The sequence below is a fragment of the Diadema setosum genome, chromosome 1, assembly GCF_964275005.1.
Source record: "Diadema setosum chromosome 1, eeDiaSeto1, whole genome shotgun sequence".
NCBI lineage: Eukaryota > Metazoa > Echinodermata > Echinoidea > Diadematoida > Diadematidae > Diadema > Diadema setosum.
The window spans coordinates 24,970,305-24,993,993 of NC_092685.1; the positions used below are offsets into that span (position 1 = coordinate 24,970,305).

A 23,689-nucleotide genomic window follows, 5' to 3' on the forward strand; every position below is an offset into this window, starting at 1 on the left:
CACTCACATGGGAAGTTTCATTTACCAAAAGACAGTGTATTACTCTTGACAAGTACCACCCCTTGTTGCTATGAGAGCCAAAGGGTTACGGTCTTAAAGGGGGAAATCTCTCTATAAAGGAGATTTATAATTTGCGATTATACTCAAAATCTCAGTTAACATGCCATTCCACTTGTCCCTTGAAAGATTGGTCTTTTTCACTTGTGACTGTGTTGCACATAATATGTGAACAATTTCTCCTTTGCTTTTTTTTCCATCAAAGTCTAACAATGTTTACACAAACATCGTAGATGATACTTTTACACAGACTGCCACAGAAGTTGAGTTGAAATCTATGATGAAATGACATTATATTTGTTTCAAACACATTGAATTCAGATTCTACATTGGCAACCTCACAACACCATCAGACAGATTGTTCTTGTGAAGCTTATGTGATGCCCTGTAAATCACAAGACTGCCAGAATTTAAACAGGAGTATATAACTCCTAATATGTGTGCATTTCCTGCAATATTCACAACAGCTTTACCTTGACTAGACCAGTATCAATGATATAATGTTTTCCTTTCAACTCAGGACTGACAAGAAAAGGCATTAATGAATAAATGAACCAGCTGGGGTGCATAAAAATTGCCACTGGGGTGCAATTTAAGCGCCAACAGTCTGAAAGTCAGGCTAGTATTAAACCTTCACTGTCTTTGATTGTTCTAGCTCTATCATCGTCTCCCTTGTTGTGACCCTACTGGTACCTTTCATCAATCATCACTGATATCCTCTTGCAGCCAGAGCCAAAGCTGAAAAGTCTCTACATTGCAATGAAAACTTGTCTGAAGGGATCCTACTAAGGGGGAGCATGCTACCCAAAAACTTATGAGCAGCCACAGATGCAGTTCAACTGTATCGCCCTACTAAGGGCTACCCACCTCCCAACCCTTGCGCTCTCAAACCCGAGAAAATAGTTCACCAAGAGAGTATGGAGAAAGATGATACTTTAAATGAAAGTGGATATCACCATGAAAACCAACCCAAATATTCCCTAATTTCAGAGTTGTGTCCCTCGGGCACAACTTGCACACAGAACGGCACGGGGACTCTCCTTATATCAAACTTTAGAGTAAGTTATAATATAAACTGACTGTCAATAATTCGACAGAATGCATGGGATAGAACCTGACCCACAATCATATCACAAAGGAAAACCAGCTTTCTTTTTTAAAACTTGTCATCCAGTTCAGTAGATTTCTCAACTAAAAATGTTACTAAACAGCAATTCTGAATCAGTATTACTTTTATTTGTCAAATACACCTACGCTATAAGTAAAGTAAACACAGCAGAATTGCATGGCAAACATTGAGTTTGACACCCCTTTCCTTAGTGATTACAGTAGCCCCTTTCCTACCTAGCTGATCTACACAAGTTTTCATATTTTCAACAAAAGTGACTGGGGACTTTGATTCTAGACACTAACAAAAATCATTAATTGCCTTGAAAAACCTGCTGTTTATTTCATAAAAGAAAACTTCCTTCAAATTTCTAATAAAGAATACTTGTCATCACAAGGATATATAATGAAAATGATATTGCAAAATCACCAATATAAAAAATGAAGTATACTGTATCTAGAACAAACAACCAATTACTCAAGTAATTCTTCCTAACTGTTTTTCCAAACAATATATACCTTTACTACTATCTCCAACTAAAACCTTGCATACTTGCATCTTATCTCCCCTCCCTCTTTCAATCCACCCATCATCAGACAGACATCAGTCATTCCTTCCCTGAACATAGACGCTGATCATTCTATGCAACACACCTCCATTTCTTTATAAACAATTAAAAAACCTCCTCGAAACCTTGTTTCTTATTGAACATTGTATGAGACTAACACAACAACAACAACAACTCAGAATCAAGACTGGAACCAGAGAGATGAAAATTTGCCTTCCATTCGCTTTGAAATGGAATCTGGCAATGAAAAACCTACGCAACGACTTCCATTGGACCAAGAGACAGCAATTACAGTAGAGATATGTGCACACATCCCCGTTGCTGCTATGAAACAGACATTGCTCTGTTGCATCTCAGTTATGTCACCTCTGTCATAGAGTCAGCATAAGGACAAGCTATCCTCTCTCCCTGTATATCAGGGTAATGGACATTCTTTGCTTGCCTGCTTAGCTCATCTTAAAGCCATCATCAAGATGCCTGCAGTCACCGGACAATAAGTAAGAAGTGGGTAAACAAAGTCCTGTGTCGAGAGTTGCTGTGTCAATTTGCCAAAGCACTCTGACTGCAAATGAGAAGATTTGTGCAGAAAGCTTGCATTTCGTGACTTCTAATCCCATCATCATCTTACAAAGTCTGGTCAATATTTTTTCATTCAGGTTTTACTTGGGCTGATCTCCCCCTTCCAGTACACACATTTAGTTAATGACCTTGGGTAGTGCTCAATGCTTTTGCTTTCTAGAAAGATATGTATCTGGGCAAGTTAAATACTAAATAATCAGTAGAAAGGTGGAACTGCCATTCATATAATGCTGGTTGTCCCACTATGCCGGTTTTCTTTAGAATTCAGTTGCAAGAACTAACAGGCTCTACTGCATGCATCACACTTAAACAAATGATTCCTATATACCCCCTTCAAACTTCGTTTGGCGGGGGTATAATGAAATCCATGGGGAATGCCAGTAAAACTTTCGTGACACGGGTCCCTAAATGGCAAAATTGAATGGGCGGACTTGGCAACGTTTGTTGGCAGACCACTCCATGTTGCAACAGCAAGTAGGAAAAGTTCAGCACTTAGGGGGCCACTTTTTGCCCCACAAGTTATGACAACATGACGCAATAGGGACACACCATCAGCTTTTGTGAACTTCAGAAGATGGCCACTTTGCAGCATATTTCCAATGGCTAAATTATCCTTGATTTAAAGACTTTATTGGGAGATGCTATCTTTTCTTTGGTTTTACTCCATGTTGGATCTATATACTAACACAAAAGTAAATTTCAACAGATTTTTTTCTTCCTGCTTTTGTGTGTGTGTTTTATTCTTTTTTTCTTTTCTTTTTTATGTGATCGAAAGGAAGGGACCCAAGTCTGGATTCGTGTCAACTTTTAGAAAAGAGGTTCCTCATTTTAATTAATCTTATTTCAGTGGTATGAATGTTGCCAAAATTTATCCCCACAGTGATCTTCCTATCATGCTGTATGATATGCAGTTGATACACTGTAGTAGTAATGGACCTCCAGAACCCAGTACTGTACAATTTTCAAAATAGAAACTCCATTCTATTACTGAAATAGCACACAAACTCAGTGGGGATGCAGGCCAAGATTTTTATTAAGCACTGGTCTCATAACTTTACAACATAAACTCTATATCCCTGTAAAAGTCAATAAATGTGGCTTAACCTCTTTCTTCAAGTATACCCATGTTGCCCTCAAGCAGAAAATGTATCGAGATGGTGGAGAGCCATACATCTTGATTTATTCACATCAAATGGTTTTGGATGCGGAAAGCAAAATTCAAAGATTAGAAATAAATATACATACAAATGAAAAATGAGGTTTGTTTTTGTAACATTGGTGTCACACAGTTCTTTTGAGATGGCTGGAAGCTTTAAATTTGACAATTGTCATATTCTTGGATTCCTGTACGGGGATGGTACAATGCACCACAGTTTTTATTCTTTCTCATTGCACAACAGTGTTTAGCAATTATCAGAATTTTGCCATAACAAAATTTATATTATTTATATTAAGTTAGTTTTAATTACCTAGCTTTTAATTTATCAAACTATATTTGCCATGCCCACAGCAAGCACAGAACCTGCCTACTGTCAGGCATGCCAAAGTCTTCTGTCATCTTTCCTGCTAGGCAGTGGTAAATGTTTTGCTGACTTTTTCAACATGTGTTGGGATACAGGACAACCTCTGGTAACAGATATGAGGACTAAATGGTAAGGCATGCAAAGCAACAACCCAAGGGTGAGTGTTGATGTGCGACAGGCTGAATTATCATTAGGATCCATCACTGGCATTGCACTGCACATATCTCTGCAATCAAGAAGTTGGCCTCAAATTGACAAGCGAGTCGCCGAAGCTTTAAAGGGTGCCATCTGTGAGAAAGCATGGAGTGGCCAGCAGCCTCAACTGAACATTTATAGGTCAGGCAAGCTTGACTCACAATGCATTGTGACCTCATGCATTCAACATACAGGAAGCCTCATACATAACAAATGCAAGGCTGATTGATAGTCCTTCCTGTCTCAGGTACATATAAGTCCAACATGATCTTCTCTGTGTGACACCAAACTACATAGTGGCTGTTTAGAAGCTGTTACCCGTGTATACAATAAATCTAACCGTCTTGCCTGCAATGGAATTTCAATTTGTCTGTTGACTAGACGATTTCATGTCTGCAGAGCCCAGATGATGCATTACTATCAAATTGAATTAACAATCAATACTGCTATCATTCTGTTCTGTAGATGGCAAAGATGGCTAATGGCCAAGGTCATATACCATCAAATTGATTAATAACAACTTCTGCAATTCATCTCCTTGGAATGTCAATTCCCAACACCAGAAACCAGTTAACTACAGACCTGTATGTACATCTCTTCATGGCTTTATGAACCATACACAGTCTTCATAATCAGAAAGTTACTGAGCCATTTTATAGTCTCATCAATGCTTCCCTATAAAGTTGATAACCATTTGAATGCCAACAGTTACAGACTGGAATGTATAACTTCAGGCACACACTACAATCCTAACACAGGAGAATCAGGAACACAATCATGTAAGAGGATCTGTTACAACCTTTGTCAGTAATATACAGAGCACACAGCTCATAACGTATGATAAATACTTAGGTATTTGCCCTGAGGTGCTGTAGCTTTGAAATAGTCTAATGCACTGGTAAACACAGAAAAACAGTCTGACCTGTTTTTTTTTTTTTTTTTTAACTGGACATTTAAATTGGCAATTCTCTTGGGTGGCTGTGGCAACAGATGACAAAATATAATCATCATGCAACACTTCAATGAATTAATTAATACTCATAATCTCCAGATGAAAAAGAAAAAAACAAACACTTAAAGTACAATTAATCTGTAAAACTCTACTCACTGAACAGTTAGCAAAAACTCTTACCTCATGGCTTCAAACAGGGCAGCAGCTTTGGACCCCTCACTGTATACCATCTCAAACTCCCACTGGGAGGGATCTCTGCCTGAAGTGAAACCGGCGTCGATGAAACCCTCGATGGCGCTGGGCTTGGGATAACGGTTCTCGTCATCGTAGAGGAAGAAGGCAAATGAGTGGGTGGCATCTGCCACAAGGATGAGCTGGAATGTCACTGTCTGTGGGCAGTTTATGAAAAGAATATTATTTCCTTTCACGGTAATTACATAACAGTATCAAAGAAAGGATAAGGGCATGAACATCACTTCTCAATTTCACTTCCAACATATTTCAGACCTTCTGATTTTGAGTGAACCTGTCCTAAATCATTTCTCACATCTGTCTGAAATAGCCTGTGACTGTTGTGAGAATTCTATTATGTTGTGCTGTACCACCTCAATGTAAAAATTTGCTAGACAAAATCATACCCTTACTAATTAGCAGCATTGCATAGAGTTGACAATGCATGCAGACTTACAGGTACATGTAGGCCTACCTGAGGTTATAAGTCAGGGCAAGCCATCATTTGTGAACTTTGAAGAGTGTGTACAGTTCTGGTTGAGGTGAGGATTTAGCTTTTAACGTTTTGCAAGATATTCAGAAACCACTCTATGAGATGTCAAAGGGCATGCAATTCTAAGGGGTATCAAAAGTTTATTTGATGAAAATCGGTTTTGAAATGGCCGAGATATCCAAAAACAAGGTGAAACAAAGAGATCTTAATAAAAGGCGTGGCCTGTCGCCTTTTACTATTATCACTTTTTTTGATATCTCAGCCATTTGAAAACCAATTTTCATCAAATAAATGTTGAATCCTTCTTAAAATTACAAGCTCTTTCATATTTCATAAGAGATTTCTCATTTTCTCTCTTAAGAATGTTATAAACCTGAATCCTCACCTCAACCAGTACTGTACAGTCCCTTTAATCATCACATCAATATACTGAAAATAACAATGCCAAGACAAGAGCTTATAATATTGATTTGATTTTTTTTTAAAGCTACCAGCCATAAACTCCACTGGATGATTTCACTGGATGATGTCACTTTATCATATTCACCTGCTTGATCCAATATCAAGTTACACGTACACAAGGTGTAATGTCATAAAACCGCACACACTTCTGCACATGAGTAGAAGTGTAACAGATCATGACATGATTGACAGAACCATTGCACTTGCTGCTTACTGAATCAAGAGATGTTTCACAAATTGTTCAAACAGTAGTTTTGAGATCACAATGTAACATTTGAGCAAAATTGTGATTCTGCAGCTAGTGCACATCTTCTGTTTCATTCATTCATTCATTCATTCATTCATTTATTTCAAGTACATGTATTCAATAGTTTGATGATGTGATAACAATTGAACTTGTGACATCATTTGAAAAGTTCCATGCACATAGCAACCTATGATTCTTAATACATGATAGGCCCCTATATGACAATGGAAGTGTTAATAGAATCATGATGGAACTGAAAATGAACATGTGGACTTTACCTCACAGCAAAAACTTTGTAATTTATAATTTAATTATCCCTCAATTCCTCTTGTCATTGATATAAACTTTACCACTATCACTACAGCTACTAATGCATTAATAATAACTTACCTTGGTATTATTGGAAATTATATCAAAGGTGATAATGGCAACACTATTTCAAGTACTAGCACACTACTAGTAATAAAGTATTACTACTTTTGCTGCTGCTACTACTACTACTACTATAATTTGTACGTATACTACACTTCTACAGTATACTATTCTTGATATGATAGCAATTATCATTTGAATGGTAAGTTTATCAACTTAAATTTCATAGGTAGGTCTATGCTTCCTTCACTAATTAACTCCCACCCAATAATTTGTTTTCTCTTGCAAATTACTCAATCACTGTTGTCTAGATCCTTCATTGTAAGATACCACATTTAAAAAAAAAAATGTCATGATGCAGTCACACAGTTGGTAATACACATCATACAGGGACACATAATTTACAAGGATTCAGTATGTCTCTTACACCTTACAATAACATGGAAGTCAGCCACAAGATGCACTTAATAGAGTTTTGCTATGAGGTACTGTGTAATGGCAGTTCGTCTCACCTCCCTGGTAATGGTCACAAACATGTATTTGGGAGTGTTATTTCAATCTAACACTTGACACTCCCACATCTGGTAATCATTCCACCTAATGATCTCGCATACCAGAGGAGAGACCCACCGCTACACCTCTGTTCAGTACGCTGCACCTCTGTTCAGTATGCTAAGTTTGATTTCTGAAGATGACTCTTAGGCTTTTTCTGCCTTTTTTTTTTTTGTGTGTGCCATGCCTGTACTGTATGAATGTGTTTGTGTGTTATTTAGAATTTGCTGCATTACAAGCACAGTAGGTGTATATGCTTTGTATGGACTGTAGTCATAACGATTTGCAGAAATTGTATGTCGTCTGTCTGCAACAAAATTCTTATCAACATTTAAGAAACTAAAAGTCCACTGGCAATACAAATGCACAATCAAGTTTTTAACTCCTGAAACAAAGCTGTCTCAAATTTTTGTCACACAATATACATTTAAAGATGTACTTGCTGTGCTTTCTTATTACTATACTCTAGATCAACTTTCAGAACTGATTTCAAGAGTTGTACCATCGGTCTTCTTGTTTCACTTTGACAGCATTACAAATTTTGAAATGAGCAATAAAACTGCAGTTCATGCAAGTTCATAAAACAACAATACGTGTATTTCTTGCTCATGATGCATACTTTTTAAAAAAATGAAATAAAGCTTTATCAAGACACTATCAAATAACTTTAATCTTGATAGCTACAGCATAGGGAAATATTATCAGTATACCTAAATTCAAGTTCTTTAACACAAACGTTGTGTATAAATGACAATAAAGAACACAAACAGAAAAGTTAACAAGTGGCAACATTTGAGTATCATTTTGACTATTAGTAGATATACCAGTACATGAATGAAGAATACCACTTGTGTGACATGATTGCAATCTGATAAGTATAAACGCAATAAGAATATATTTTGTTACTACTTATTTCTAGACTGAACGTCATCGCCACAAGCAAAATACGTGCATGGACACCAAATGCATATTGTGCAGCAGAAATATGGTATCAGAATAGCAGATGCATCATCCAGTAGGAATGTCAAGGTGCAGCTGCAAGGAAACTAGATTTACAGTCTACCCTGCTGGTGCGCATCAGTTTTGAAACCCCAGGTTATTATCATGCTGCTATGGGGGGAAAAAATGACTATAAAATTTGGGGTCACAATCATATTTCATTTCTCAGCCTGGAGTAGCCCACAGAAGAGCAACTGACATATCTTACTTGACAGAATTTAAAGGACAAGTTCACCTTCATAGACATGTGGGGTTTTGTGAATGCAGCAATATTAGTAGAACACATCGGTGAAAGCTTGGGGAAAATCAGACAATCCGTTCAAAAGTTATGAATTTTTTAAGTATCTGTGCAGTCACTGCTGGATGAGAAGACTACCACAGTGTATGATGTCACATGCGTACAACGATGTAAGGAAAATAAAAAGAGAATTTCACAAAACTTTACTTTTTGAATAAAGTGCACATTTCTTTGACTTGCTACTGACGTATGTTAAGGGTAATATTATTCCCCTTGCCTTCTGAAAGAGAGAAGTTGAGTGTTCTTTTGTTACGCGAGAAAAGTAAAAATATGTTGAATTTTCTTTATACTTTCTTTATGTCGTTGTACTCATGTGACATCACAAGCTATAGTAGTCTTCTCATCCAGTCGTGACTGAGCAAAAACTTCAAAAAGTCATAACTTTTGAACGAATTGTCAGATTTTCCTCAAACTCTCACTAATGTGTTCTACTAATATTGCTGCATTCACAAAACCCACATGTCTATGAAGGTGAACTTGTCCTTTAAGTATCAGGAGACAGCAACATATGGTTGAGATATCTACAGCTAGGTTGTATAGTGTAAGCCTACATAAGATGCTACAAAGATGTAGTACAAAAGAAAAAAAAACTTTTGTTGTCTTCATCATTTGAGTATATGAACAATAATCAACAAAAGCTGACTGTCTGATGCATTTATTTCCTATGATAGGTGGGTTAGATTCTACTTTATCATTGGCACTGACAAAGCAATTGATGAGACAGTGATACTGAATCATATCTGTCACTGGCAGTGCCATACCCATTGATTGTCTCTGCATACATCACTGTACATAGTCAAACCAAATGTTTGTCACACTGATCATAAGAATTTCTTGCCCAAATTAGTACTTGGTGAATTGATGTTGTATCTCAAGGGTTGCTGCACATATTGTACATTCAAACTATGACATTAGAAATTGCATCACATTGACCACACTTTGCTTCAAATAAAAACAAGAAAACCATCAAATCAAGTAAATGGTAATGGTCTGCTTGTGCAATATCTTTACATGTATATGATATTAAGTCACACACACTCTCCATTATTCATACCTACCCAATTCTGCTCAGCTTTCCCTTGTTTGACTTTGAGCTTGTGCAAATGTCTTCATAGGAAATAAATTCACAAACTTTCTCTGTTATTCATACATGGTCAAATTCTGTTCAGCTTTCCCTTGTTTGACTTTCCCATGAACTGTGTAAATCACGTACTCTTTCACACTTATCCCAATCTCCTGTGCTCTGTGAAAATATGATGGAGATTGTAAACAGTGTATTTGATTTGTCATACATCATAATGTCTAGACAACAGATGGATGATGGCTGAACAACACTTTATCTTTATGCCTATAGGCCATGCATGGTCAGGGGTGTAAAAAGAGCAAACATATGCGATGGCACACACTTATGGGGATGATACTCTTGTGGGAAAAAATGGTTAAAAGATTGAATCTGTCCTTACTCCAATGACGGTGTGTGATTTGTCTCGAACTGCCATGTTGTCCCAGGTGACAACAACATGAGAGGTTGGGTTGAAAGTACTGACATCGAGAGATCCTCGGTTTCTGAAGTTTCGCTGGATGATGTTGATGATTTTCTCATGGTCTGCAGCTGATACTGTGGTCCTATACCAGACAAATGCAGTCTTCCTACAGAGACAGGGTAAAATCATGGACATTCCTTGGTGTAAGATTCATTGGAAATAAACCATGGGGGTAGGAAAGGGCTCTAATGTCACACATTGTCACACACTTTTAACAACAGAACCAACATGGAAATCTGTCATACATGAAAGTGAGTACATGAATTTTAGTGTATGACGGTGCCTTTGTACAAGGATTAGAATTTGAGCACAGTCAAGAAGTGTAACATCATCATCCAGCATACAAACTGTGATACTCATGGGCCTCCATTTCATTAAAAAAAAAAAAAAAAAAAAAAAAAAAAAAAAAAAAAAAAGCTGTTAGGATAGCAACTCTTCCTGGAATGGCAACTTCAAAAAGCAACAGGCAATCAGGAAGGTGGACTCTTGTTGTTACCAAGACAATTGCCATTCCAGCAAGAGTTGCTATCATATCAACTTTTTATGAAATTGGACCCAGATGCTGAGATGACCGTAGTATTTAGTTCATTGTGAAGCATCCATGAAAGGCATAATTTACCATTTGCAGATGAAACAAAAACCCATCATTAGTGCTTTAGTTCTAAAATGTGAGTTTGGGATAGAAACAACCACTGTAAATATTTGAATCCATATACCGGTAATCAATGTTAAGTAACTGTCAATACACAAAATGTGAACAATAGGTATAATAAAAATGTTTTCAGACTAAACCGTCTACAGTTATGGTATAATGAGAGAAATACTGATATCTTCTTATATTTTAGGCTATATTGTGAAAATTGTATATGGTAAGGGTGTTTTGTGATACAACAGACCTACACATGTGCATCAAATGTGATATCCTGAACATTTTTAAAATCACTGTTCCAAAAGGTAAACAGGACCTTTAACTCTGTCAGAACAGATCAGGTGTACTACTACTATTCATGAATCTCTAAAAAATGAATATGAATCCTACAAATATGGAAATGATGAATTATATGCCATGAAGAACTCTTCCACTTTATCTTGTGAAATAATGGATGTTTGAGAATTACATTAAAAATGCTTACGGTTTGATAAATCTTGATTATGTATCAGTGTTATGTACAGTATGTGCTTGATAAAATCAGATTTGTCAAGAAATCATACCATTATGATTATCAAACAGACATGAAAATTTGGTCATACAATGTGCCCTAAACAGGAATAGAGACTACACCATAGCCTTAACTAGTTGTAATGCTGTACTGGTGTTTCTATATTCTATGATTATATCAATGGTATTCAATCATGAGAGACAGTTTTTCAACAAATAACCCTTCATATCTTATTCAGAGGTTGGAAATAGAAAGGAATAGTGCAGGTAAATGGAAATGCTTTCACTTACCTTGGCATTTTCAGCTTAGTTTTAAATGGAGCAATTTTAGTGTCCCTGGTACTAGGTGAAAGGCTGACATAGCCATCTCTGGCCAGCTACAGAAAAGCAGAGACAAAAATATGAAGACAATTAATATTAAGACATTTTCATTTATTTCATAGAAAATGCAATGCTGCCTCTACAAGTAGGAAGGCAAAGCTGGTTTTGACTGAGCAACTGAAAATTAGTCAACATACAAATCTGTAAAATGCACACCATGTAACAATTATCTTTGTCATGATATACAAGAGTAGTGCTTTAATAAGCTTTGCAAAAAGAGATCATATTACATTCTTCATGTTTACATTGTGTTTACAAACTTCCTCAGATAACACTTCTAAAAAGTATCGAAAGCAGTAAAAGCATCTTCAATATTAAAAACCCAAAGTTCTACCTATTATGTGTTTAAGAAATTCATGAAATCCAAGTCCCAATCAGTGAAGATTGAAGTCTTTATAATTCATTAGCACACCGCTTCCATACAAACACTTTCCATTGTGTCAGCTTTGTGGTTAGGAATTGCTTTAATCCTGGAAACTCCCTTCCTTTGAATTTTAGAGAGAAGCCTTCTTCTAAGGCTGGCTACCACCCAGCCATTCGAGTGCTTTTTAAAGTTTCTCCACAGAGTGCTATTGTTTGAATGGGACTGCAGCCTTTTCAACACAATTTGTGAAGGTTCCTCCATTTTCAAGAGAGAAGAATAGGAAATAAGCGATAACAACGAATGGGCACTGCAGACAGACACACACACACAAACACACACACAAAAGGTGTTTGAAACACCACAACAATATACTCCTGTCCACTCTTTTGTTAGCAAGCGACATGATACAGCTCCACCATGTCTGTGCTTTACCACCAGGACTGATGGGGATTTCTTTGCCACCATTCAGGGTAAAGTTTTAGAGCACCCCAGGAGCTGGCTCTACCAGTCCACTCCAGAATAAATATCTCAATGAGAGTGATTTGCTGAACAAATTTTTTCACAGATTACATCAAAACTTGCTGGTATTGTGAGTAATTTTCACATGCAATTACACCCATACACAACTAACCCTAACTGTATAAAGTGTAGTGCCCAATAAAATATCCGGTCTTTGACACAATTCTGAAAACACATTTCAGTTTCCCATCCACAGTATGCCTACATTGTAAGTGGTGTAGTTTCTGCTGTGCCACAAGCACTCCCGCTGTTTTCCCTCAAGACCTCCATTGGCAGAAGTGGACCTGACACACATATTATATTTCATGATTTATGGTACGACTAAAGTTTTCTTGTTACAACTCCCTGCCGAGTAATTGTTCCCACAGGCACATTGGGTATGAAAGACAGGGCATTCAGATGCAAAAAATTTATACTAGAATGGTAAAGCTATACCAAAATGGTATAGCTATACGATGAATTTTATACGTCTGAACACTGACTAATGAAACGACGTATAACGAAAAGACGTATAGCGGAACGGTCAGAGCATTGTTTCAAACTAGAACTCGATAACGAAGCAGCATTCCATTGTGTGCATTGTGCGTCTGAACGTATGACGACCATAGAACGGTATAAGTGGGCGGGGCTTAATGGGAGCGAGCACGAAAGGTGACCTTGTACCTGTCACTCATGACCATAACAACATGCGCAGTGAGAAACTGCACATCTATACGACGTTTTTCCGGAATGGTCGAAATTAGCGTCTGAACGGTCTATCGGCTATACGATGATTCTTTATACGTCGTTTCTTTATCAAGTTTTGGTATAAACTGGCTTGTGTCTGAAAAGGGGGAGAGTTGCTACACCTTGTTCACCTTTTGGGACTCTCCTCTTGACAAAAGGGAATAGTTAAGAAAAAAAAAAATCCCATGGTACCAATCTGACCCACAACAGATGTTTTTAAGCACACCAGGTACATGATCATCAATATCTTGATCTTCTCTTTTCACCTCACCATCTTGTTTTTCTTTGCTCTTTGTTTTCCTTCTCAGTTTTCATCATCACTACCATTCTTCTGAACATCCAAATATCTACATTGTATCTAGATACAATTCTATCTATCAAGGGATCTTTCAAGTACAACATACATTGTATGTACTTACATTAAGCTTAAATAGTTACACCACACATACCAAGACAGTAATATCCATGGAAGATGGGGGGAAAAAATCTCCAAACCCACATTATACACACAATGACAGAATAGAATAAAGCTGTATCTATGTTTACATTCAACACTTGTAATGAAGAATAAAGACTTCTGTTTTCTTTATGCAGAACTGACATATCAATTTGCCTTCAGACTGTCCCTCTCTGGTAGGAGGGACATACACAATGTTAAGTACCACAACATTGCTACTACAAAACTCCTTGCTGATGAAAAGGAGCTATTCATGACCACCATAAACACTGTTAGCCCTATTAAAACCCTTAGACATTTACTCAGTAGTTCCTACAAAGCTCTAAGAATAGGAATATAGTATGTATTACAACACAGGCCAGGTAGACACACACAGAAGCTCTTCTTCCTTGCCAATACTTATTGATTTCTGATAAATGTCAGCTTATCTTCCCTCTGTGGGATCCCTGGCAGTTATAGTCTCCCATGCCTGGAGCCTGACCCCAGAAAAAGAATGAAATCCAAGCAGTGTCTATGGAACGCCATTAGGGAAACAATACAAAATTCATTTCACTCCAGCCAATATTCATTTCACTTTTAACAAATACATTTCACTCACCAATATTTATTTCACTTTTTACAAAAATACATTTCACTTTCAGATAAAAATTCATTTCACTTTTCACAAAAATACGTTTCACTTTTAAACAATAACACATTTCACTTTTGAATAAAAATTCATTTCACTTTTCACAAAAATGCATTTCACTTTTAAATAAAAATACATTTCACTTTTTACAAAATGTATTTCACTTTTTAACCAAATTCATTTGACTTTTCACAAAATTTCATTTCACTTTTCAAAAAAAAATAAATAAATAATTTCTTCTTTCCGTAAAAAAAAAAAATAATAATAATTCCACTTTGGCGTACCATATCACTCTGACGAAACCATTTCACTGCACTAAAACCATTTCACTCTGATAAAACCATTTCACTCTGATAAAACCATTTCACTCTGATCAAAAAAAATACGTTCCTCTCTTTTCCCGGCCAAAAGGTGCGGAACGAAGACGTCCAGAAAAGACAACTTTTGTACAATTATGTTCACAAAAACACTCCTGAGGAAAATATCGAATTGGAGACCATTGGTGATGAAATCGGGCTAAATGGTAAGTTGCTCGTTTGGTTTTCTCGAGGTTTTGCCATTTGTTTCGACCCTTGACAGCGGTCACTCTCTTGCACGTACGTACGCAGACTCGCCAGCGAAAGAAAGCAGTCTATCAATATCACACTCACAGTCCCATATACGCCTATCTATGTCTGATATAGTATTCTGCCAACGTGGTGCTGAAGCCTTGAAGTCTACTCTAGAGTAGATCTAGAACTTCTAGGTCCAGTAGGAGCACTCCTACTGTCCGACTAAAAATAGTCCCACACCTACTAATGACCAGTAATGTATGGGTCCATAAATGGGGAGGACTTTTCATATGATAAATGGACCACAATATGGTCGATTGTATAGCGGTAGGCAGGCGGTAGGGCCTAACATCCTCATTAGAAAAAAAAAAAGGTTACGTAGACGTATACTTATAATATGCCTCTTAGTAGACTAAACACTCTAGACGTTTAGCTACATGCAGTCGCTGTCGCGAAGCGACAGCGGCTGCACCTCAATTCCTTCGCAGACGTTGTCATTTTTCAGTGTGGTTGTGCGACTCCTTCATGAATATCTTTATTAATCGTGGAAAACTAAAATAATTTACAAGGAATTATCGTAATCTATGATAATCATTCAATAATTGGTATGCGATTTTTTGTTTAATTACGTCAAAAACTCACCGAAATCTGTCGCTGAAATCAGGTCTGTAAACGTCCTTATTGCTTTACTCCTCATCTGCGTGTTATTTGAATGGCATTCACTCTCGTATACTACAACGTAGGTAGTCGGAGAGGTACCTCTAGCTCTCCGACTACCTACGTTGTAGTATACGAGAGTGAATGATTTGTCTTGTTAGAAAGTGAATCAAATCCTCTCAGGCTGAGTCTGACCAAGTCAGACTCAGCCTGAGAGGGTAATGTTTTAAAATCACTCAGCCTTAAGGGTAATGTTTTAAAATCACTTTAACTGTAACTGTACTGTAGCTGGTAAGCATGTGCATTATCTTGTCTTGCCTTTCCAAAGATGCCCACATTTCCCACAATCAATAGACTTGGACGGTTTCTTCAATGTGTGGTAAGGGTACCAGCTATCGGCAGGGTACATCGACACCCTGCGTATCATGGCTGTTTGCGTATAGAACAAAAAGGTACGCGTGGGATTAAGTGCCATTTTATAGCTATGAAAACAGTAACAAAGAAGCGAAAATCAAGCCAACAAAACAAACTAAACATGTTTCAATCACATATCCACTCAGTAGCAACGCAGACTATGAAATTCACAGGTATTACCTATGGAGGGAAGGGGTGCAGATCGTGAGGTACCCTTTTTCAGCCACGCGAAGAAAAATTGCTTAATTTTACAACGGAGATTCAGAATCAACAGAACAGTCACGAGATTTGAAACTGCAGTATTTACAGCTTATTTGAGGAAAAACTTAGGCAAATTTGTTTTATACTTTTGGAATAAACGAGCTGCAAATTCATAGGGTGCCGATAGGTGGTACCCTCAATCACAAAAATGCCCAGTGATGCAGTGGTTGGTTAATTGCTGACCCTTGACATATTGTATCAAGGGTTGAAGCAGCCACTACTTCTTCTAGGAGGCTGTGCCAGTCCTTTGTGTTCCTCGGTAGGAAAGATGACCCTCTGTATTGTGTTCTGCAGGTAATTCAGTGCATTAATTCATGTTGGTAGCAATACCAAATGTACATTTTCATGAATAGTTTCATTGTATAAGCACTTGGCATTTTAGTAGCACTTACACTGTACTGCAAAATGAGCAATTTAAGAGCAAAAATCAGATACCAAAAGTTCAGGCAATCAATTCCTGCATGTGGTGTTGGTTATTGGAGTGAAGGGCTAAGGTGCTTTTTAAAAGAGACCCATTTATATTACATTTTCTTTGTGCCGAGTAAAAAGTTCCCCCTATTCATATAAAGAAATAACGTAATAATGCATTGTATAACACATCATTTGTATAACACCTCACTTATATGAATATTATTTACCTTCAGGTAAACAGTTATTGAATCTGCTTCCCTCCTATTCAGCGAATGCGGAAAGACCATGCAAAGGAGGCTGCATCTCTGACCAGGCTTTGATGCAAGCTCACTCGTTGACTGGAAAGCTGTGAGTTTCAGCTTTCAGGATTTACTGAAAGTGCATTATTCAAAAGATTGACATTCTAGGTACATTTATACCATAACCATTGTTCAGAACTTGACCTTACTCCTGTGGGAGGAAAAAAAACAACTCTTTTTATTGGAAGTAATCAATCATTTCAATAGTGTATATTATAATGTACCATAGGTGCCTAGGTCTAGTAATTGGCCCGTACTGGTACCAATTTAATCAGTTTCGGAGGACATGAAATTGCAAGTCAAATGTAACTTTGAATGTAGAATTGTGTGTCACTTTTATTTATTCATTTATTTTTTTTTTTTTTTTTTTTGGGGGGGGGGGTTGGTCAAAAAAATTGACTTTAGACAAAGTTACACTTCTTTGCAAAGATAGTTCTGGTTTGTGATTAAGCTAGACATGGGGAAAAAACAAACAAACAAACAAACAGATAGCACCATGAAGGCCAGAATTGTGTGAATTGTTCTGTTGTGATCTGTAGCTTTCTTACAGGCCTGTACTACCTCCCCATTCCCTTCTGATACAATTTTGCCCCCTGTTTCCAGATATCATGTTTGACTCACTCCTGTATGTGCATAGTAGATCTTCAGCTTTGAAGAATGACCTTCTGATCTTGGTCACTCTTGCTTCTAGTTTGCTGGAGTTGCTAGTACATTATATGATACAAAATTACTGGAAATATCATGTGTATAAGGGCATAAGAAAATAGTGCACATCAATATGTCTTCAAAATGTTTACACGCTGTTTCCATATATGCTTGCCTTTTTCATTCTTCCAGGAAGGACTGTTTTAACTGCTCATACGTGGTCGACACAGAACATCCGCAGTCACAGCCCTTCATCCTCCTTATTGGAGAAAGCAAATTATACCCTCTTCAGGTACATATATCTGCAGCTGTGGAGCACAGGGCACAGTCCTCAAGGCATTGTGGGTGCAGCTGATCTTGTCTTCAAGTTGATCTTCGTTCTAAATCGCAACTGCTGGCCACATTGCATGGCAGTGAGACCATTTTAAAAGGGACTCCTGTGCAAACAAGGAGGATTTGAAACTTTGGCATCCATCCCTTATTTTCTAAATTTGCTGAGTCAACCATAATGCAACCATTTATTTATCATCTCCACCCTTCCTGTATCAAGTCTGCATAATAAACAGCATTCGTTTGAGAAGTACTTACAATGTTATAGGGAAATAGGCACTGACCTTTAATTGTGGTCTCCTCATAACAGTGGCCATGTTATTTTACAAGCCATTTGCCATATGATGGATATTGTTGTATTTTGACTATACACCTGTACCATGTATGAATGATAAGGTACATCTATATTGATACTATTAGTGGTCAATGCTTCTTTGAAACATGTATTCACTTTTCAAGGAGTTAGTTTTACTTATGATAATGTAGACAAGTATGGAATATGTGAAAAGCTGCTAATACCATTATTACACACCACGCCCACACATAGTGTGTACAATTTGACAAGGGATGTATAGAGCACCAAACTGTGACATCGCCATGGAAACTAGTTCTAAATGACCTCACCTGGCCCAAATATCTGTCAACACTATTGTTGCTAACCATGCTTGCACCTGGTTCCAACCCAAGTTACAACAACTCTCTTGCTTTTTTAGGAGTTGACCTAGAACTTGGCATATGTGGCCACTATTACAGGTAATGTGGTATGTAATTAATGTGTTTCCATGGTAATGAAAAAAAAAATCTATAGAAAAATTTAACCAAAATATTGTGGATCAAACTACTTTCAATCTTTATAATGTGAATGGTAATTTGAAAACACAAGATATAATTGTCTTCAACTGGCATCCTTCATGTATCACTTCAGTAGTGAAGATGTACCCCAAGCAATTTCATCTATGCTCGTAAGAAGTGATCAAGTTCTTCATGATTATCATACAAGGCAGGCTATTGTGTATCACTTCGCAGTTAGAACTCGACTCAGGAGAAATGTGATAGCATATACATGTACAGGCCCACAACACAAGAATTCTGTGCATTGCTCCCAGGTAGGCCAGTAGCCAGCATACTACATATTCAAAAATGTGATGAAATTCCACCTTTTCACTATGCACCTACATAGTACCTGTCACATGTGTGTATTTGATTTTGGAGTATGGATGCAATATTGTATTATGCTGCATTGCAATGAGTAAAATAATTAGCAGTAGAACAAGCACTTTAAAGTGTACCTGAAGCATGTTACTACAGATTTTTGAAAGCTTCAAGTTTATCTTAGAAACCCAAATCTATAAAGTTGACATGGCATCGAATATTATTTTCATTACATGTATAATTTTGAACACTAAGTTTGTACTTTCCTTGCATTAAATTAGTATTTGATGTCAGATAACTCATAACGGGTCATTGCATTATATGCGTAATATGTTGCTATTCTGTTTGCTACTTGATTTTGTTATCTGACTAGCTAAATTGAACCATGTAAGAACCTAGGTGCCCATTTTTGTTGTATATTCCTTTGCTTATCCTGATTTTCTTGTGTTTGTGTTTGTAACTTCAATACATGTCCATATCATTGTAAATCTCAAGCCTCATCCACCCCTATGTGTCCGCTCTTTCTTGCTCACTTCATTTGATGAACTCTGTACTGCTCTTTTCTCTCAATCCTATTCTCTCCTATATTTTTCCTGTCCTACATGTATGTACACGCGTATCCGAGCAATTGCCCCAGAGGGCAATTACCCCCTGGCTAAATACTGGTTAGTGGTAAGGTAAGAGTAAAGATTAGGGTTAGGATTAGGTCAAGGGTTAGGAGTTTGGGTTAGGGTTAGGATTAGGATTAGGTTCAGGATTAGGATTAGAACCAGGGGAAGGGTCCGGGGTAATTGCCCAGGGGGTAATTGCCCTAGACCCATGTACATGTAATACAAGTACTTTTTGTTTCTAATTACTTAGAGAGATTGGTCCTTATGAGGTTTGAAAGTGAAATGTAAACAACTGATTTGTTTCATGTTGTAAAGTATGCATTTCTGCTATGAATTTGCACTGAATCAATCCTTCTTTTTTTCAGATGTAGGAGATGAGAATAATATGCTTATAGAAAATTGGTCCAAGATACAAATTACATTGGTGTTAATTATCATACATGTACTTCAATCATTCATAGATCCAGTACCATACTACCATTACTGTATTGTTTTGACAACTCGTGTCTATCCATTCAGATTTACAAAGTTGCTCATACAGTGTCAGATCTTGTGAATTTTCATTTTACATGTGAATGTGCTATATTACTTCCCTTCGCAAATGTTAACAGTATACCACTGTACTTTGTGCAACAGACTGCCAAATTAGATCACATCAAATGAGATTGTATGTTGGAACAATTGTCCTGAATTAGTGTCTCAAGTGCTAAATTTGACATGTGTGGTTTGTATTAGTGTATGTACATTGTTTGATGTGTATTTCGAGTGATGTTTGTCATTTACTGACATAAGTTGATTAAAATTCCTGTTAACTAATGTTTTCATTCGGTGGTTAAATTTCGAAGAAAAGATTTAGTGCAATTCCACAAAACTTGCTTAATATAAAACCGACCTCAGTTGGCTTTTGGTAATCACTTTACCCAACAGTTGTGTGGTTCACTTGGAAATCGACTGTCTGTTAAAGGGCAAGTCCAAGATAATGTCCCCTCAGATGCTCAAAATTCATCTTGATTTTATCAAAAAGTTATTGATATCATCTTGTAGCCAAAGAGTTAAATCATATGTTTCCAGCAAAGAAAATATTGAATTATGCAAATTTATGCAAGAAATATGGCCTTGATTTGCATAAATCAAAAACAAACCTTACGTATGGGACAAATTATAAATATTCATCTAAAATCAGTTGAATTTGTCCTTGACCTAGTTCCTTTATGGACATGACCCCTGTATGAGTTAGTATAATCTGCAATTGGTAAGACAAGGTCAGCACATTAATTATGCAAATTATGCACTTTCCCAGAACATAGTGTCCCATACGTAAGGATTTGAGTATGTTTTTTTAAGTTTTTTCTGAAGATTTGTAACATTGACCAATCATACTTTAGGAAGTTCTAATTTATTCATTTCAACTCCAGATTAGCAAAACTAAATGAGGAAATTTAATTAGTCCTTCATCTTATAACTAATTAAAGTTTGCTTACGTATGGGACAAATGCCTTACGTATGGGACATTACATGCAAAGTGAATGGGAAAACCGCCTTTTGACATGGATGCTATATGTCCTTACATTTGTTTGGTTAATGGTTATCTTTGCACCTACTCTGAAGAATATGTCTATATATCTGCCTCTCCTACTCAGATGACCTCAGGGAGAGTGTAAGAACAGCATTATTGAGTCATTCTATGATTAAGAAAGGAAAATAAAGAATATTCATTTATACTTGTAATTTCTTATTTTCATTACAGGCTGTGCAGCTGGTCTTGAATTAACATTCCCCGTTAACATTTTGATATTGGACATTTTCTTAATTCAGTTATCATTTTCAACTTTACCTCTCTACAAAATGACTTTGTCCAAGAATGGGATTCTCTGAGTGTCATTTTAGGTGCAGTACACTGTTCAGCATGTACCACAGGTTGTACAGCCTCAAAAGCGAAATCAAAACAATTGTGCTTATGGCGCGCATCAATGACAACATTATAGGTCTTACTGAAAAGAAAAATCACTTAAGGTGTGAGCAGGTAACTTTGTCATTACTTGAGTTGATAGCAAAGGAAAAACCCTATGAGAGTACACTTGTACTTTTTATTTTGATATGATTGTTAATATTTCAACTGTTCACCCTCAGAATATGTCATGACTTATCAAGGTCATGAACATGATTTCTGAAAATCCTGTAAAATGAAGACTATAGTTTACATTTGCTATAAACCACAATATCAATACTGGTTCTGTGGTTGGAGTGCTAAAAACACAAATTACACAAACAAATAGGAAATTCAATTTTCTTTTCTATTTTGTGTTTGAAGAGACAGATGTGCTCTGAGACACCTTCATCAACTCATACTTACTTTGTACCCCACATCTACACAATTATCAACATACACTGCAATCTGGTAGTGTATGATCAAATGAGGTTATTAGAATTTATTCAAAATTGTAATTTGCAGATCAGTGAGTTACTTAAGTGTTTCAAATCTAGATTTGAATGTGCAAATGATAATCTTTCCTGTATCACTACACAAGCATGTATGTATGTACAAAGTAGCACAAATTTTGTCGTCTTTGGTTTCATAGACACGAAGCCAAGCAATTTGAAAAAAAAAAAAAAAACAGAAACAGCATTGGTACATACATTCTTCTATCTCCTTAAAATCTAAAACTTTCATTAAAATTTGATTGATATTGCAGTTCAGCTAAAATTCACATGGCAAAACATGATTACAGAGCAAAATGAAGTACTCTTGTTGTTGTGTTTTGTGCTGCATTTCAAACAATTATAAAGCTTTATAAAAACTTAGACAACTTGCAAGGTAAGCCTAGAGCTACTGAAAGTACCCACTTCAAACTGTATCTGCAAATACATTGTACATGACATTTGATTCTAAAGTTGAAATTATCAAGACTACAAATTAGTTATTGTACATGTACATGTATGCTATATCAAGGTCACAAGCTAGAATTTGCTCATTTTTTTTTTCATTTGATGAAAAAATATTGACTAGAGTAATTACAAATGGGCTAGAAATAGAGTGTCAGTATACTATATCTGCATGTGTAGACATCATGAGGACAGTGTTAATGCATGACGGAATCCAAACTAAGACATTTAATTGTAAATTGGTAATTACTTTTATTTGTTTTATTTTAGCTTTTGCTGGGTACCTGAACCGGGAAAGTACCCACTTAGAAGTCTATTTCATTTGTTACATGTTGTAGCATGATTTGTGGAACTGAATATGACACTATGGGGAAATTTAAAGTCATTCCCATGAATGCATTTGTGCACTAAAGACAAATGTCCCATACGTAAGTTGAGCCATGTCCCATACGTAAGGTGTACTTTCGTTAATTAAACCAACTTCATGAAAATATGCTTTATTCTTTTGCAGTGAAACTTTGCTGAAAGATACTTCAGTATTGTACCTTTCTTCACTTCCAAACAGAACTTGATCAGTAAGGTACTTTCAGAGAATTTTCAGTTCAAACTTTATTTTGAAAAATCCAGTTTTTCTCTGGTCCCATACGTAAGTTGGCATATTTTTCTTAATAAAATAATCAACCCAAGGTCAAATGACACCAAACTTAAACACAATATTCTTCTCAAGGATACCAGTCCTCCTGATGATAAACAATAAAATCCAAGTGCTCCTTCATTACTTTTCAGAGGTTTGAAATCTCTGAATGTCCCATACGTAAGGTGCGCGATATCTTGGACTTGCCCTAAAATGCTATCCAGATTTCTGAAAGCGTAGATTTGATGGTGTAATGCAGATGTATGAATTTGAAATCCAAACTGACATTGTGTGTGTGTGTGTGTGTAGTTTTTGTTTTTGTTTGTGTAGTTTTTGCTTTTGTTTGTTTTTTTCTAAGAGGATGCAAAACTGCCATTACTTCCCCATGCATAATATAAAACACATGTTGTGGAGAGTGAAAATGCTA

General features: G+C 36.6%; 1 protein-coding gene across 1 annotated transcript in view; it reads right to left on the reverse strand.

Annotated features, from left to right (window-relative positions):
* Positions 1–23,689, reverse strand: part of LOC140228806 (nidogen-1-like) — an 87,337-nt gene that overhangs the window by 57,330 nt on the left and 6,318 nt on the right. The window contains exons 2-4 of the mRNA XM_072309083.1: positions 11,631–11,716; positions 10,100–10,286; positions 5,163–5,371 (exon numbers count right to left, since the gene is read on the reverse strand). Of these exons, the coding sequence (XP_072165184.1) occupies positions 5,163–5,371; positions 10,100–10,286; positions 11,631–11,716 (482 nt within the window). The remainder of the gene's footprint in view (positions 1–5,162; positions 5,372–10,099; positions 10,287–11,630; positions 11,717–23,689) is intronic.